The sequence below is a fragment of the Ciconia boyciana genome, chromosome 2, assembly GCF_034638445.1.
Source record: "Ciconia boyciana chromosome 2, ASM3463844v1, whole genome shotgun sequence".
In the NCBI taxonomy this organism is placed as follows: Eukaryota; Metazoa; Chordata; class Aves; order Ciconiiformes; family Ciconiidae; genus Ciconia; species Ciconia boyciana.
Window position 1 is genome coordinate 141,543,582 of NC_132935.1, and position 17,832 is coordinate 141,561,413.

General features: G+C 36.2%; 1 protein-coding gene across 3 annotated transcripts in view; it reads right to left on the reverse strand.

Moving 5' to 3' along the window:
* Nucleotides 1-329: 329 nt before the first annotated feature.
* The window catches only part of CASD1 (CAS1 domain containing 1), a 35,517-nt gene continuing 18,014 nt past the window's right edge, over nucleotides 330-17,832 (reverse strand). For 2 of the 3 annotated variants that reach the window (XM_072854248.1, XM_072854249.1), the window contains exons 8-18: nucleotides 16,015-16,229; nucleotides 14,584-15,009; nucleotides 14,077-14,166; nucleotides 13,365-13,484; nucleotides 10,432-10,588; nucleotides 8,799-8,878; nucleotides 7,850-7,951; nucleotides 6,327-6,467; nucleotides 5,702-5,779; nucleotides 4,641-4,733; nucleotides 330-3,567 (exon numbers count right to left, since the gene is read on the reverse strand). In XM_072854248.1, the coding sequence (XP_072710349.1) occupies nucleotides 3,301-3,567; nucleotides 4,641-4,733; nucleotides 5,702-5,779; nucleotides 6,327-6,467; nucleotides 7,850-7,951; nucleotides 8,799-8,878; nucleotides 10,432-10,588; nucleotides 13,365-13,484; nucleotides 14,077-14,166; nucleotides 14,584-15,009; nucleotides 16,015-16,229 (1,769 nt within the window). In that variant the 3' untranslated portion in view covers nucleotides 330-3,300. The remainder of the gene's footprint in view (nucleotides 3,568-4,640; nucleotides 4,734-5,701; nucleotides 5,780-6,326; nucleotides 6,468-7,849; nucleotides 7,952-8,798; nucleotides 8,879-10,431; nucleotides 10,589-13,364; nucleotides 13,485-14,076; nucleotides 14,167-14,583; nucleotides 15,010-16,014; nucleotides 16,230-17,832) is intronic. The other variant, XM_072854250.1, reaches the window with a different exon arrangement.

A 17,832-nucleotide genomic window follows, 5' to 3' on the forward strand; every position in this document is an offset into this window, starting at 1 on the left:
TCAGTTTGTACCAGTGGGTGCTCCACCTATTCTGAAAATAATCTAATGATGTAGGTGACTTGGGTATTAAGCACACCTGAACTATTTTATCATTGAAAGCTTCATTTATTTGAGGTAAGTTTAATAACAAATTATTTATTTTTACTTATTAAAAAAATTACTATGGAAGCACAGATTTATAAAGCTGGCTAAAGACACTTAATGGCTAAAGAATTAGTCATAGTTAAAAGTGCTGATAGTTACAACAGTAAATTCACAGCCTCTTTTAATGATGTACAATTACAGTATGAACTGATATTGTATTGATTAAGTGACAGTTGCAACCAAATTAAATAGAAAGCACTACAGATGTCTTTCTTTGTAAATATATGAAATGTGAAATCTAATAAATAGGAAAACATTAAGTAGTGATGTTGCCTGGTTATTTTACATAATGATGCCTGAACAACTTTTTGTGACAGTTGTTAACGTGGACAGTGATACTGGATGGTAAGTGTCTAGGAACTGCAGTGGAGCTGATTATGCGGGGTTTCTGTTTAACTGGGGGAGATGCCTAAATAGGTGGTGTAACCGGAAAGGATGGAGAGTATTTGCACCACTTGATTCAGGTGCCCACGTTAGGTATTATCTCCCCGATATACAAGGAGCTTTGGGGATAGAAACTACCACTCTGAATCCTTTGCTTAAGGAGCCCCTTCTTCTATTTAGTGTGGGACTTACGTAGCTAAATTAAAAGCTAAATTCCTTAACCCAAACAAATCTGAAGGACATGTTTCCTGATGTTGCCAGACTGAAAAACAGCCAAGTCAGTTCCTCTGCTTTCATGCAGAGCTCTGCCGCAGAGTTTCTAGCTTGTAACCTGGGGGAAAGAGTATTCAACACCTCCGCTGCAGAGTCCTGCTGAAGTCCCCCGAGCTCCAGGGGTGGTTTTGGCTACTGGAGCTGTAATTTTATCAGACCTGGGACAGTGCGATTTACTGCAGAAGAATCTTTCTTCCTGCATTGCATCTGAAATAATTTGTGATACAAGTGAACATCTGCCCTTCATTTGGAAGTAAGAGTATCCAGGATATCACTTTGGAGAAACTGCAATACTAATCTGTAATTTAAGGTAGGCGTAATAGTGAACGGTAGCCCAGCTAGAGTCAAGCAATAAAAAGTTTTTACTTAATTGATGCTGCTCCCATTACAAAAATAAGCATCCACAGCACATTTATTTAATGTTTAAATTAATTCATATTTTTACATAACCTGAAAAGAAAATATATTTATCCCACACACAGTAATAGTAAACAAGTGCATTATTTCAAACATTAAAAATAAATCTTTTAACCAAGTCTGTACAACAGATAAATAAAATTGTATCTACAATACTTAAGTTGTGAAGAACAAAACAAAAATTATCCCTCAAACTTACAGCTCCCCATTGCTCCTAATACTGGCATAGATGAAGGTTACCCATGCTATCCCCCACTAGTGTTCACCTATACCATTTCTTTCAGCCATTCAAATGTACTGACCAAGGAGGTTAACTTTCCAAACATGGGAAGTAATGCACACAAAGAACAAATAGCTGAGTATCTCTCCAATAGCTTCAAAAGAGCTGGCAGGCTTAGTAAAACTGCTGAATCTGGGGGGGGATTTATTTTTTCTTTTTTATGATGAATGGCTGGTCATTCTTTAAAAGAAACTGTTCTCCACCAAAAAAAAATTGAAGCTATTCTTTTCACAAAATTTTTTTGCACTCACTGGTGGCTGCAAGTTTGAATTCCATTTTTTAACTGGGATAAGATTAAAACGTGTACATGACAGTACATACAGTACAAATTAGGATTCATATTGTTTATAATCATACATAATTGCACATATGCTTGGAAAACAATACTGTGCTTGTGTTTTTGACTGCTAACAAGTAATCAGTAGAATAATAAAATGAAAAAACAACTAGAGGTCAAACTATCACTTGAACCAAAACCACGAAGGGCAAAGAAATTCACTGAAGTTATGGTCATAAGTGGAACGTGAATGACAGCTTGTCACTGCCACACTGAAGGGCTGTTTCTTTCAATTTTACTTTTTATGCTAAAGGAAAGAGTTAATAAGAAAGATGGGCACTGCCAAAAGGGATGGGAAAAAAGACTCCTCCAAATAGCTCCAATCTCATTTAATTTGTAATTCTGAGACTCACCCATCTTGCATGCAACAAGATGACCACTCAATCCCTCCTCCTCCTGATACCAACAGATTGACTTGCATCCTTGACTCACATCCTTTTAAATGAAAATATTATTACAGGATAGAATATGGCACCAGTTCCCTAATGAGACCTAGTTCAAGGTCACCTGCTAACTCAGAAAGAGGTTTGAAGATCACCGTTCCCCTGTTCTCCCGTTTCCTTAAGATCTGATGGAGCGGATATGATGGGATTTCATCTGACTGGCAAAGGTTGGAGGTCTTCCAAAAATTCTCCATCTTGAACTGAGTCTCTGAAAATTATTAATCTGTTTGTTCACTGGGACTGTACAGAGAACTGCACATAGTTAAATGAATTAGTGGAAAATTTATGAAAAAGCAAACAATTTTAGGGGAAAAAAAATCAAATTTTCTTTATAAAAAAATTTCACCTCAGAATTCACCATATTTGCTGAAAACATCTTAAATTTCTAAAAAAACCCCATAAAATATTATGTAAACTTGTATATAATCTTAAATCACTGAGTTGGTGATGACTTTTTATTTCCATGTATAAAGGGTTTCATATATACTATCTCCACCTAAAATACTCATTTCTAAACAAAAAATTACCATTTTGTTCAGAAAAATGCCCTGATTTACCAGTAACTTCGTGTTTCACATCAGCTGAAGGTGACCATTAATGAAGGATCACAAGTTTGCTCGTTTTTGTTCCTTGATGAGCATGATTACAGCATGTGTTACGTATAGGCGTACTCTAGTAACATCCACTCTTCATTCGGCTGACCCAAGGTAAAGTTAATTCCGTGATATGCACATGATGTTGCTAAACCATTTAACTTCACTTCTTCATGTCACGTTTAAACAGATATGTAAACAGAAACATATATCCAGTAGAAAAGACGCATTTCCACATGCAATTCTGTAGAGTGCATTCTTGTTTCTCAGATTATTCGAGAAGGCTATTTCCACACAAAATATGTACATTTGCACTATATACATTTTCCACACACTTAATTTAAATGTCTTCTTACACCTCCAGTTGAGAATTTTTGTTCAGGCAGACACAAAGTAAACCTGAAGAAAGTTTCCAACAATCTTTTCAAGTTAATGCCTTGACTGATCTTGCATTGCTGCGAAGAAGAGTAGTCCAGAAAAAAATCCAGCTATGCATAGCAACCTTTTCAGCAGAGTTGAGTTATCTTTAGGAACCACAATCTGTGCTAGATCATTAGTGATCTGAGAAATTTCATGTGCCACACACACAAATATAAAAGTGCTGACAAGAACATTAAACATTGGATATCCAGGAATGAGCACCAAGATCCCCTTTGTGTCTGCTGCCAGCCAAATATGGTATTGGCAAATGAAAAGCTAAAAGGAAAAAGAGTGTGTTTAATAATACTTATATATAAATATATTGACTTATATAAAAACATAATTATTACTATTGCATCAACTGACACACTGTACTTCTGCTTAAGTCAGACATTTATGATTAAATAGCATACTGTGAGAAGCTGTTTTCCACGTTTTTGCTATAAGACAAAACTATTAGTCTGTTACAGTACACAGTAAAATGGGTTTGCTTAGCCCTTAACCAAATATGGCTTAGGGGAGCATCGTTTACGTTATGTCAGAACAGATGAGGAATATGCCTCCGCTCAGTTACTCTCTCTCTGGTGAGGGACTGAACTAACATGCCTGCACATAAAAGGTAATGCTTTAACTGCTGATGAATGCAAAGGTCCCTGGAGTTGATCAGCACCTTGAAGTTCACCAGGAATCAGAATGGTGAAAATCTGATCCTTTAAAAAAAAATTCAAAATCAGGTACTACATATACATTGCAGTACAATGAGTTTCTCATATACGTTCCTTTCCCTTTTAAAAATACATTTTAGTAATACAATAAAATTAAACATTTAATATTACTAAACAGCAAATAAAATGGAAAGCAAGATAATTCCTACTGTTTCAAAATATACACTTAATGGAACAAGATAACATCTGCACTAAGAAAGGTTTTGTTTGTAAAGTTACATTTGTTTATTAATGCAGGAAAGCTTTCTAGGGCAAACACATTTTTAAGTGTACTTATCTAGTCAGTATAATTCATGCTGACTCTTCAACTGGCTTAAATTTTTATCTTCCAACTGCATACACACCACAGCTTACTACAGCATTAAATCCCCACTCTCACAACCCTAAACTCCCCCACCAAAACCAGCATAAGAACTAAGTTTGCTACTGTGAGACTGTTATTTCAGCTACAATTTTTAACTGTAGACGGAAGCTACATTGCTAAAAGAGGTCAAACACTACAGCACGGCATTAAATAAGCCAATAAATGTTTTCACTATTTTTGTGTTATACTACAATTTAGATAATAAAACCACCTTACATTTCTAAGTTTCAATTCACTGTACTTCTGATCATTCTACTTACCTCTAGAGAAATTTTGCCAAACCAGGCAAAGAACGAGCTATACACAGATCGGACATATCCAGGAATGTTCCTGATGAGGATGAAAGCTAAAATCTTTAAAAAAAAAAAAAGTAAAAAAAAAAGTGACTGTGGATGACAAGCAGATTACACATACACAAAAAAGGGTTATTCATTTTCACTAAATTGAAGTGCATCATGCATTAAATTTTCTTTAAAATCTAATAAATATAAAATCCAAACAAAAATCCATGCAGTTAATACTTAAGAAAGTAGGTCTTAAAACTGCAAATCTCTTACACACATTCTTATAGCATAGCAAGTTGCATTTACGTCTTCACTAGAATCATGGCCTTGATGTTGATAGACATTACCATACACTTACTAGGCATGGTCACAAAACATGTTATACCATGCCAGCCTAAAATGGAGGTGGCCACAAATCTGAGTTAACCCTCAATTTTTAAAGAGAAGGTGTCAAGATGGACAAATTAATATTAAAAAATTGTCACACATGCCGCCCCTCAATAGAGCAGGGCAAACTATTAAAAAAAAAGGCAACAGAGAGGGAACAGAATCAGACTGCTGGGGTATAGTGGGGCAGGGGACACAGTAAGAGGAAAATCTAAATTTAAGAAAACCACATGCATGCCCCTGTGGCCCACCTCTTCTCTGCCTAAAAGTGACTACAGGGTCCCATAGGTTCATTCCTACACTAATACCTCCCCAACACTCATGCTTCCCTACAGCTTTCTTCTTTTCCATGGCTATGCACTTAGTCAAAAGTTGGGTTTGGACTTAAACAGGGCATATGAAACCTATGCTGAGGACATTAAGGTTCATCAAAAGTATAATCACAGTACGCGATTTCAGTGCTTAAAGGCAATGAAAAACAGCAAGCAATGTAGTTAAAGCCTTTTTCACTTTCAGACATGAGAATGAAGCTCAATATCTGACATTCCATGCTAAAGCAAAAATGTATTTAAAAACAATTTTTAAAAAAGCCCAAACAAGAACAGACTAGATTCTATCACCGTAGGGAAAAGGACTATAATTATAATTACCTGCACCACAGAAACTGAAGGATGTAGTTCATTGCACTCTGTCTTGTTTTTACAGCTACTAGCCCAAATAGAGTAGGTCTAAAAGATATAAAAATCAGTCTGTGTAGCAATTAATTATATGTAACATTTAAAAATGAAACAAGAGGTAAGCTATCTTGAAGTGCTTCAGTAGTAGTTGGTTCACTAAGATGTGGAACAGTAATAGAAAAAACTACATTGTGCTTAGTTTTGTGTTTCTCTCAAATTCTTCTTTGCAACTGATGAATACCATACTTATTCATAGCCCAAGATACAGCCATACTGCAGGCAATTTTTTCATCACAAATAGACAAACAATCAAGAGTGGAGACAAGAGCTGCAGTATCTACCATATTATTTTTATGATCCAATTTTCTTGTAACCTTTGCAATGAACTGAAAGAGTTATGATGTTTTCATTTACAGCTGACTGCAAGGAAAAATATTTTAGTGAGTAGATAGGTAGGGCTGTGCACAAAAACACAGCTGAAATATCTCCAGATCAAGATTTTATTTTTTTTAAATCAATGTATTTTCTAAACAAGAACTTCAGAAAACTTCTTTAGAGATTTACAAACCTGATGATACTAGTTATACTAGGTACGTACCAAAAAGGATACAATTGAAATAAATAATAAAACATTAGAAACTCTGTTGGAGAAAAGAGGATCTCCCTTTCCTTCTGATATCATCTGATGTTTCTGCAATGCCAGATAAATAAAAGCAAACAGCATCCCATGAAAAACCACCTGTAAAAGACAAACAGAATGCAATTAATATTTCATGGCTTTTACAAGTACTTCAGGTACAAACTCTTAACAGAAATGCTACAGGATAAACTATTTGTAATACCAAAGCTCAGGTGTCAAAAGGTCCTTTCCCAGATTTACTGAAGCAAACAAAAATAGGCTTTCTACACTAGGTTGTCATAAGCTGCATTTTTAACTCAACCCAAAAACTACAAATACTCTTACTAATGCTTCACACAGCATTAAAGACAGGACAATGAAATTTCAAGAAGCTTTCAAGTACCTACTATTTCCTCTGCAATCTATGCCAGCATTGAAAAGGGCTTTCTCTGGGGAAAAACCATGAGTCTCTGGCCTTCTCCCAAGTTGGCAGGTGAAAACATTCAAGAAGCACTACAAGTGCTTCCCTCTCTCATAGACACAATTCTTCAACAGAGTGTTTTATGATCTTATGCCAAGTTCTCATTAGCTAGCAACACGATGCTGTTTCAGGCCCATGTGGTGCTTGTCTTCTGTATTTATTTTGGGACTTCCTCTTTAGCAGCATCACAGAATACACACTGTTCACAAGCAACAAAGCTCCATGTCTGAAATGTCGCAACGCAGTGTGCGCCGCAGATGGGAGCAGCCCAGGATGTGACAACTGTGTGCTCTGCAAATTTCAGTTACTGAAGACTGACAGAAGGAGAAGTGTGCAGGTGATCCCATTAAGGATAAGGTTCGCAGATGAATGCTCCCATCTTAGAAACTCCACTTACCTTACCAAGAAGGCAAAAAAAAGACCAGTGTTTCCCTGTTCTATTCCCCCACACTGTAGGGTCAGTAACTGGAAAGAAAGCACTTTCCCACTGGAAAACCATTTAAAAATATGTGCAAGAACAGTCTGGTTTGGGCATCAAGACCCTGATTTTAAAAGTGTTTTAAAGGTTACCTTAAAAGAAATATATCCTTAATTGATGCAACTTCCAAAAATATTATTAAGAAAGCCACCACAATAATTTGCCTTGTATTTCAATAGCCTGAAGTGCTACAGGTGTTACATTTTTGCAGTAAAATTTTTGAGAAAAGACAAATCCAGGTCACTTTGACTTTGTTTCTTCAAAGCAAACCAAGCAGGATCCAGCAGCAAATAAATCAACATCCATCTTTTAAGAAAGGCTTTGACAGACATTTGCAGAAGTAAGGTGGATGTTTAATAGAAGATGTTTAATAGAAGATGTTTAATAGAAGATGTTTAATAGAAGACTAGGCTAGTCTTCTATTAAAAAATCCCCTGGGACAAACTCCTGCTTTCTCTGGAGGAAAGGAAAACAACCCTCCCTCCCCCCAAATTAAAAAATACACTTAAAAAACCAGTATAAATTTATGCAATTATTACATACATAGCGATCCAACTTCCACCTAAACCACCATTCATAGACATTCCCATTCAGTTCAAAACACTTGGACAGTGGCCAAAAAGAAAATATCTTCTCAAATGCGCCCTGTAAAAAATAAACATGGCAAAAACATTAACACTGATGTCAACCATATTTACTAAACTTAAATCAATATACTGTCTTTTAATATTATCACATCCCTATTTCACTAGCTACGTGGCATTACCAAAATAACAGGCTTCCTTAGAAGGCACTCCCCCTGCCAAAAGAAAAAAAAAACAACCAAAAATACTTCTTCAGATGAGAGAAGGTTTCAGTTTTGCTTCCCATAAAAGTATTGGCATGCGTTCCATTTTGTACTGCAGGCTTAAAGGCAGAGATCCACTGATGTGTTGGGATAATGAATGCATACTCTACAGAAGACTACAGTTCAACAGGATTAAAACCACACAACCCCCCGTGTAAAATCCTGGCGTGACAAACTCTGCCCTTATTTCTGGCAGCTATACTTACAGCATGCAGTAACTTGCTAATTTAGCATGAGAACCAGTCTTTTGATAAGATATCAAAGTCAACACCAGGTCTCTAAGAGACACAGATCTTCCTATCACCATATCACCATATGTATCACCATATGCTAGCAAAACCCAGTAACTTTAAGCACATCAAAAAACCCCACCCCAAAACCAAAGCACAGACCTTTGTATTTATTACATTTGTAGTAGTATACTGAAAACACGTCAAGCGTTACAAACGAGTAAGACACAGAATTGTGGTTTTTCCAGCGTTCACATCAATTCAAGTATGAAAAGTAACTGAAAGGTTCCATTTTATTTTTTCTTCTGTATTTATGATACACGAGCAAATAGACAAGTTATGAGCACATTAAAAAGCAGAGATAGGTAATATACTCTTAGGTAGTTAAGGATAAAAATAGTCAAAATTTACAAACCTGAGAATATGACAGAAAATATATACATGTCAGTAAGCAAATCAGTTTCAGCAGTAAACCAAAGTGCCATAAGCAGTTCCCTGAGAAAGAAATAAATTCATCAGTACAGATTCATCAATTTTTCAATAGCAAAACCCAGGACACATTAAATAGTAATTGCCAATTATTTAGTGTAGCTATGCTTAGTAATAGATACATTCATAAATAAATGTTCAAATATTACCAGCAATATTTTATCACTATCTACATTTACATATTAAATTTTACATTAAGCAATTAAAATAAACATTCACAGCAATTAACAACCTATTAATCCTAAATTAAGCCTCATGTCTAAAACAGGGACAACATACATACAAAAAGAAGAGAATTTAGGTGTTCAAACAGAAACACTATTTTAAAGCCTCTGCTTTCCCAAACACTCTGCACAGGCAGTCCTTATTCTAGGTGAATGAAAATAAATAAATAAAACAAAATGCCCAACAGCTTTTGCCATGTGAAATAAGTAGAGCATATATTATTAAACTTTGAGGTACCAGTTGTACTCCAAAGCTCAACTGCAGGTCATTAAGGGCAAGTATCTTGTTAAGACAGGCCTGAGAAACTGCTCCTCAAAGCTGTCAACTGATATTAAGCTCTACTCAAGCCTCAACATCGCAACAGAGATCATCTCCCTCTCTCGCCATATAAATTGGCAGCTGTAACCAGGGACGTAAACAAGGGAAAGTTGTCACTGAAAGATTTTATAGTTTCACAGTACACTATTGCTCTGAAGTACACAATCGTCATTTCTCTATCTGGAACAGAAGTGCCTTTGAAGAAAAAAAAAAGAATATTGGAGCTATTTGCCTTCAAGATACCTTGTAAAACTACCCTCTAATTATATTTTTGCAGCATCTATTCCTAGCATGCATTTGGTATATTTCATTGTCATATCTGCAGACTATAAAATTTGGGTATTACTCTATCAACTGGGAAGGAGGATCGAAGACTCTTAAGGTTTTAGTTCGAAATTAGGTGAATTAAATAATAAGCATTAACCACATAATGACAGCTCTTCAGTGAACTGCAATGCATAAAATAAACTGGGATTCCACTTTAATTTTTATTTAAAATATCTGTATCACAAGACATACTTCTGATAGTTCACTTAATCTAAGCTACTAAGATAGCAAACCCCAAGTTTTTATTTGACGGGATATGGCAGAATTAGCACTCAAGATGGATGAGACACGTTGGCAATGCAGAATGGGAAAGTCTGAATGCTGACTGTTCATGCCGAACCCATTAGTACGCTACAGCAACAATCTCAGCTAGCATAGACAGCATAACCTATGTTCTTAGTTTGCATTCAGTAATATTACAGCTCTTGATAAAACACATTTCTGATGGTCAAAACCTATTAAAAAGTATTCTAATATGACTGTAATTAGAGATAGACTTATCAGCTGTTACATTTTTCAACTGACATAATTCATCCATGACAAACCATATTTCTGTGAACAGCTGTTTAACATATTTTGACTATGTTAAAAGGAGATTGAGATATACTAACAATACCGTTTTCTGTATGGTTATCATTCGAAGTAACATGCAAATGTTTTACAGCAGAAGGCGGGGGGGGGAGTCTTACCATTTGCTTTCTTCTGGACTATTTGAGGCCATATAGCTAAGGTGGCATAAATGATCATAAACCAGACAGTGACTAATGGCACAAAGTAGTAGAACTGGTAAGGTCGGTCCATCACTATGCACAGTACCACGACCAAGAAATTGAGACGAAATAAAACCTGGAAGGAGTCAGAGGAGAGAAGACAGAGGATATATAAACTGGGAGGCAAAGCTGAGAGAGACGGGGGACATGTTTCTTTAGCACTATATGAAAATATCTACATATTTTACATCTCACATGCTGATTATATTTCAGTTGAAACACAGGTAAGTATCTTGGGAAACATCAATAATGCAATATAAGACTGCAGGCTGATTATGTAGTAGTGGACCTGTCCTATGCTGGCCTACTTGGGTAGAGATAGCAATGAAAATAGGGTAAAATAGAACTGACTCCAGGGTTGGGACTGAGTATTCCACTTGCTGGATGCTGTTAACGCCTCTCTGCTTTCACTCCCGTAGCACCCGGGCTAGCTCAGTCAAAGCTAGGGTAATGTCATTACCAGTGCTGGAGTTAGGCTGTAGTAATACGTTTAATAAGCACGATGACCTGAGTTACATGACAATATAACACTTAACAGCAATTAAAGATTTTTTTTAATTTTTTTAATTTTTTTAAAACTGCTACAGCACACACTGCAAAACCTGGGAGGGGAACCACAAAAATAGGTATGTTCTCCAGTACTGTTATGGTGTGAAAATTCATTTTCTTTATTAACAAATGTAGGCTACAATACACTGTCTTTGGAAAAGAAAACAACTCATAGAATCAATATAGCTGACTAGAAAGTATTTGTTTTGTCCCTGTTTTGCATTTTGATCTGAAAACTCAAACCCGTAACTGAAAAGGCTTTTGGACCAAGAAAAACACCAGTTTTTAAATTAAAAAACAAACCAAAACAAACCAAAACAAAAAAAACCCAAAACCCCAAAACCTGCCTATTTGTTTTTCAAATGAAGCAGATACATCTGATAAGTTTGTGACATTTTCATCTGTTTCTAAAAGAAAAACAGTAGAGGGGTGTGGTATTTCCAACCATAGTCTATATATCAAATGGTTAAACGTACTGTTACACAGAACTCACTGTCCCAACAAAAAAACCAACCCAACAAATTCTCAGTTGAGAATGAAAGAAAAAGTCATATACAATATTTGGTGATACTTTGCTATGTCTCGAAAGAGGTAACAAATACTACAGTGATGCCACTTGTTCGTGCATTAGTAATGTACTTCAATGCAAAAGAGTTGCATACTTAATAAAATAGAAATGTGAAGAGTTTCTTTAATGGATCCAAAAGATCACTTATCTGAAGGAAAGAAAGATACCACATGCTTCGGGACACTATTAATGGCCCCAGCTAACCCACCGGAAAGTTTTTCATTTCACCATCAAGTGCGGAAAAAATCCAAAATGCATACAAAAATTAAAACCTTTCACAATTTAAGCAAGTGGAAATGACTTCAATTTAAATCAGAGACAAGACAACATTTGTTCCATCTACATGAAGACTTGCCGTGCTGGGAGCAAGGAAACCAATGTGCTGAATAACTTGCTGAATAATTACCTATATTCATAGAAGAGGACAAAAAAATAAATTCTGTACATAACTGACTCTTGGATTCACCAAACATTTATCTACTTGTATAAAGAAAACTCTAATAGAAATATACTAATAATTTAAAAAAAAACCAACACGTGGGAAAATATCAATGTGGAGCAGACTGATGTTGTAAGAACAAGGTAAGAGAAGCAAACTTAAGTATTTCCAATGGCTAATTGCCAATGGCTAAGTTCCAATGCCAACAGGGGAGAGCAGATGAGAGCATTCACACCACCTATCTATTCTCCATAGTAACTGGATGTCATGGTTTATCCCCAGTCGGCAACTAAGCACCACACAGCTGCTTGCTCACCCTCGCCCCCACCCCTGGTGGGATGGGGGAGAGAATCGAAGAAAAAGTAAAACCCCGTGGATTGAGATAAAGACAGTTTAATAGGACAGCAGAGGAAGAGAAAATAATAATTATAATAATGATAAAAGAATGTACAAACAAGTGATGCTCACCACCCACTGACCGATGCCCAGCCCGTCCCCGAGCAGCGATCACTGCCCCCCAGCCAACTCCCCCCAGTTCCTATACTGAGCCTGACGCCATATGGTATGGAATAGCCCTTTGGCCAGTTGGGGTCAGCTGTCCTGGCTGTGCCCCCTCCCAGCTTCTTGTGCCCCTGGCAGAGCATGGGAAGCTGAAAAGTCCTTGACCAGTGTAAGCACTGCTTAGCAACAACTAAACCATCAGTGTGTTATCAACAATATTCTCATCCTAAATCCAAAACCCAGCACTATGCCAGCTACTGGAAGAAAATTAATTCTATCCCAGCCGAAACCAGGACACTGGAGAAAGGCTGTTCCAGAGGGTGATTCAGAACATCACAGCTATCCACGTAAACCTCTTACTCACCAGTGACTATAGAATAAATCTAGGAAGATTTAGCAAATAAATTTGTTGTAGATGATACTCTTTACTGCCTCTTTACTGCCCTCTTTACTGCCAGCCAGCCTGCCTGGTTCATTACTTATATATTGCTATATATTGTAAATTGCTACTGCAATGAAAACTCCATTGCTATATATTGGAAAATATTTGTCTTGGTATTTTAAAGGCTACATACTTACATTTTTAATATTGCAAGTATCATTTACATGCTATATGTTTGTATTAGATAAACACTACCAATTAAACAGGTCAGATTACATAGAAACAATAGCCATTTTTAATGTGCAAACCTTGGTTAAGTAATCTCATATTACATTATCTAGGGAGTACGGATATATTATGGATATTTTGTTATCTAAATGAATTTTATAAAAACAGTAAGTAGATATTCTTACCTGACACACTCTGTATACACCAAAGTCCCCTTTTATCCAAAAATATGAGAAGTGTCCATAACCTGTTTGGAACAGATATGCAGCAACCAGAACTCGAATGTGCATGTACACAGGCAAAAACTGTTGAGAAAAATAAAGTACCTTTTATAAATGGCCACGCAAACGCTTTGATTTTCCTTTCTTCCCCTGTATTTTATGCTTTTTCTGCATTGCAGTAAATCAGGTTTAACTAAGAAAAGAAACATTATGCTGCATTTCCCTGTTTCTTACTAAGCTCTTTTGTTGCCCTAACCTCTCTAATGTTAAAAAGAGTTTCTGCTATTTATTGCTCTACACTTTCCATATTCTGTAACCAGTTAAGAGAGAGTTAAGAAAGGATCTTTGAAAGCTTACCTTCAGCAGTTGCAGGTTCTGAACATAAAATTGAAGCATTGCTAGCAATTAAAAATAAACTAACGTAATATTCTACATGGAGGAAACAAGTATATTTTTTCATTGGCTAAGTAATGGATAAAACACTCTTATCAATGAAATCTACAATTAAATAGAGAGAAAAACTAATTCTGCTAATACCATTTTTAAAACTACAGGGACAGTAGCATGAGTTATTTATTCTATTCAACTTTAATATGCATTTGCACTATCTTTCTTTTGAAGTAACATACCCAAATTGCATTCCCACTTAAAAAACCAAGACATTCAAATCACTTACAGTGCTTGCTCCAGAGATATGATAAATCAAAATAACAAGTTGCATCCAGCCCTTCCATTCATCAGTCTGTTCTCTATTTAACACTTTAGTCTAATGCAAAACAAAACAAGAGTGTTGCTATTCCAAAAAGTACAACGAACATCTACAAAATGAGGAGAAAAAGTTCAAAACAATAAACCACTTTATGGGTAAATAGGTCTCAATTGTAAAAGATTTCTGTCTAGTGGACACAGGTCTACCAGATTTTAACGTGCTCTACACTCTCTTGTATCTGAGCTATGCTCACTTCAAATTTGACTGAGTGACAATGGCTAAAAGCACTCATACCCATATGCTTTCAAAAGCTTTTGTATCTAATTCCATGCAAACGTTATATTGCTTGCGAGTGCATTTTTTGCAGATGAGTTATACTGACTTTGAAAATTTAACTTTCAATATTTAGCAATTAGTTATTTACACTCAAGCTGGGAAACAACGTTGTAAGTAGGATGTCAACATGATCATTACCTCTTTGGTATTTTCGGTATAAAATACCCCCAAAACCAAGATATAGACGATTGGTATGAAGAAAGATGAATGGGTATAAAATTTATTTTCCTTCATGAAAAGATTTGCTCTGTCACATAGATAAAAATAGGTCATGATTAGACCAAGTTTGCAGAAGGAGTGTAAGAGCATCTCTAAAGTAGAAACATTAGGAGTGCTGATGGCAGGTTTCTTCTCCTCTCCACTTTCCAAATCAGTGCATGATTTGTTCTTCCGAAAATTATTCCGATGAATTAAATTGATAATTATATATCCAATAATGGACAAAGTAAAGAAACAGAAAGCTAACTTCTGTATCAGAGTGAGAGGAGGCTGAGGCTGGCAGCAGGAGCCATCAATGGGCTTCATTATCTTATTGCAGTAGACATTCATAAGAATCATTGCATTCTGTCAAAGAAATAGGCAGTTTTGTCAATTAATCTCTAATAAAAAATTTAACATTTTAATCGTAAGAAATTTTCGTCTAGGTCATGCATTGACATAAAACATTTGCAATTCTCCCTTCTCATTACACAGATAAAAGTTCACAGTACCCCTATATACCTAGTTCCATTCAACAGTACAGTCAAAACATCTCTTTCAAACAAGAAACCCTTGAGCTTCTTGAGGTAAGCAAAAAGAGCTAATCCTAATCCTTACAACAGAAGGGTTCTCTCTACTGGCTGTAAAAGGAGCTATAAAGAGCTAAATGGACTATAAATGAAAAACAGCTCACAAACTTGGGTCCTAAAGGGGCACGGTAATGAAAGTCTCTAAAACATGACAATGAGACTGAAACCATGGTGAGATGATATTCAGTTCATCTAATACTTGAAAGCAACTGAAACCTGCAAAGGAGTGGAACTAAAAGTGACACGGTGGGAGAACTCAGTCACAAGAAGGGCAGACTTACAAAACTCTGAGGGGCTCACTGTATGCACATATATATCTATATATATAGGTAGGTCAAAGATAAAATAAGAAATAAAGTCAGTGGCACTCCATGCAACCAGGAAGGTGTATATTGTGTGTCTTCTTATCCTTTTCATACTCCTTACTAAACAAAATTATATGGGCACATAGAAAAAAATTTAAGACTTATTTTTTAGCACTGCTTACAAATCATTATCACTCTAACTCATTCATGCAGATAAAGGCATGAACTCTGCGCTCCGGATCGAAAAGATCTAGTGGATTAAAAATAGCTACGCACTAATGTGTTTGCTATTATGTTGTTTAAACATCCTATATAACTGACTGCCCTCCCACCTATTGAGATCTTCTGAACAAAATTTCCTGAAGAATGTGCAGGTTCTCATTACATTCATTTTGTTTGCCATTTCAGAACATTTACTTAAAATCTTGTTTTACTATTATTACTTTTTAATGTTGACCAGTGATAAAAACACTTACTGTATCTCTGCTTGATTCAGGGAGATGCAGGCCATCTGCAGACTTCATGATAGTTTCTTGTGCTATTAATTTTGATACACTGAACACTTTAACTTTAGCTTTGGAATTTCGGGAGCTGCTGTTCAGAATACGAACAGCTGCTTCATTGTAAGCATCTATTTTCTCATTAGTGATCATTTTCCGACTTTCACTCAGCATGTCTTCATAAACAGGGTCTGAATTTGAAAGGACAAAGAATGGGCGCATTAATCTTCTATTGACAAATACTTACCTCAAGTTGTACAGGCTACTTGCATTTAGGTAGTCACAGAAAAAATGTACAATGAGGAACAAGTGACTGTTACAGTAACTAGAGTAGTAATAAGAGTTGTTTATGATTAAATGTTCTTATCTCCATTACCCAGTCATGCATATGTACTTACAGATTAGAAAGCTTTAGCCAGACATAAATGCCTGTTTAATTTCCCCAAAGCCATGAAGAGCATATAATGCTGGAGTGCAGAGCTGCTCATGCCTTCTCTCAGTAATGGAATCCCCCAAGGAAAGACCCCAAAGCCAAGAGGACAGAAGATAGACAGCAGAATAGACACGTGGAAACAAAAAATATCTCAAACCCCCTAGTTACTGCAGAAGAAACCAGCTTCTCATTTCTCTAAGTCATAATCCATAAGCGTATTCCACTTGCTCCTGCTGATTCCAGTTTAACTGATGGCAGAATTTCAGTTTTTCAGAAGAATGGAACACCACTTAATTGCCTGCAGGCTTCAGAAATTATGTGGAGCTTAACACAAAGCTATACAGGGTTCTAGATCAAAAGGTCAGCTGGAGATCAGTAAGTTGCTATGAAAAGCTACTGATGTTCATAACTCTGGTGAAACACACTCTATGAGCTGTAAGTCAATTTACTTTAGCTACCCCAATGCCCACTTTTGTACAATCAATGTCTAGACAACTCTATGTGTACAGACTGCTTTTCCTCTTACTTGTTCCATTAAAGAGCTCAGAGATGACTTAAATGGACTGGATCTTTATCAACAGAATGTTGGGAAATGTCTGACAGCTAACTGCTTCTGTTATAGATAAACATGATTTTGAAAGGAATGGGAGAAGATTAATCTGTTGATTCAGGTTAACCTCTAGAACCACCTTTGACAGGAACTTGGATGTGACTGTAAGGGTACAGCTGGGTATATTCCTATCAGGGCTCAAAATCTGCCTATGTTTCTAACTGAGGTGATGATAATCTAAAATGCTGTACTCTATGGCAGATAAACCAGGAACACGTTCTACCTATGAGCTCATTGTTCAGTGTTGGAAACATACCTCAGTTTCATTGAAGAAAAGCAAAAGAATGGAAGCTTGCTGCCATACTAAAAATATCACAGACTCATACTGAACCATGATTTCTAGCTCCTAATCTTAACTCATCAGTGCTCAATGTACAGAAGCAAGTTTCATTCTAGAGACTTAAATCCTCTATATTCTCTAGAGTATGTCTATTCATTCTAGACACACAGAGAGGATGCACTTGTTGAACCTCTCCTATTAATTATGTAATCTGAAAATTTAATTTAACACAAACACAGGAATACAGCTGTTTTATGGACTTGTGTTCTTGACTCCCAGGAGGCACATATGGAGCACAGCACAGGGAGAATAGACCTGACATATTGAGTCTGAGAGTAAGCTAACAAAGAATTAAGAGTTCAGAAGGCAAAAGATTTTCCTGAAAGAGCTGCAAAATCTCCACCACTAGTAACAGCTAGTTAGGTACCAGCTAGTTAAGGTTGTAAGAAAGGCCAGACTGGAATTTAACCA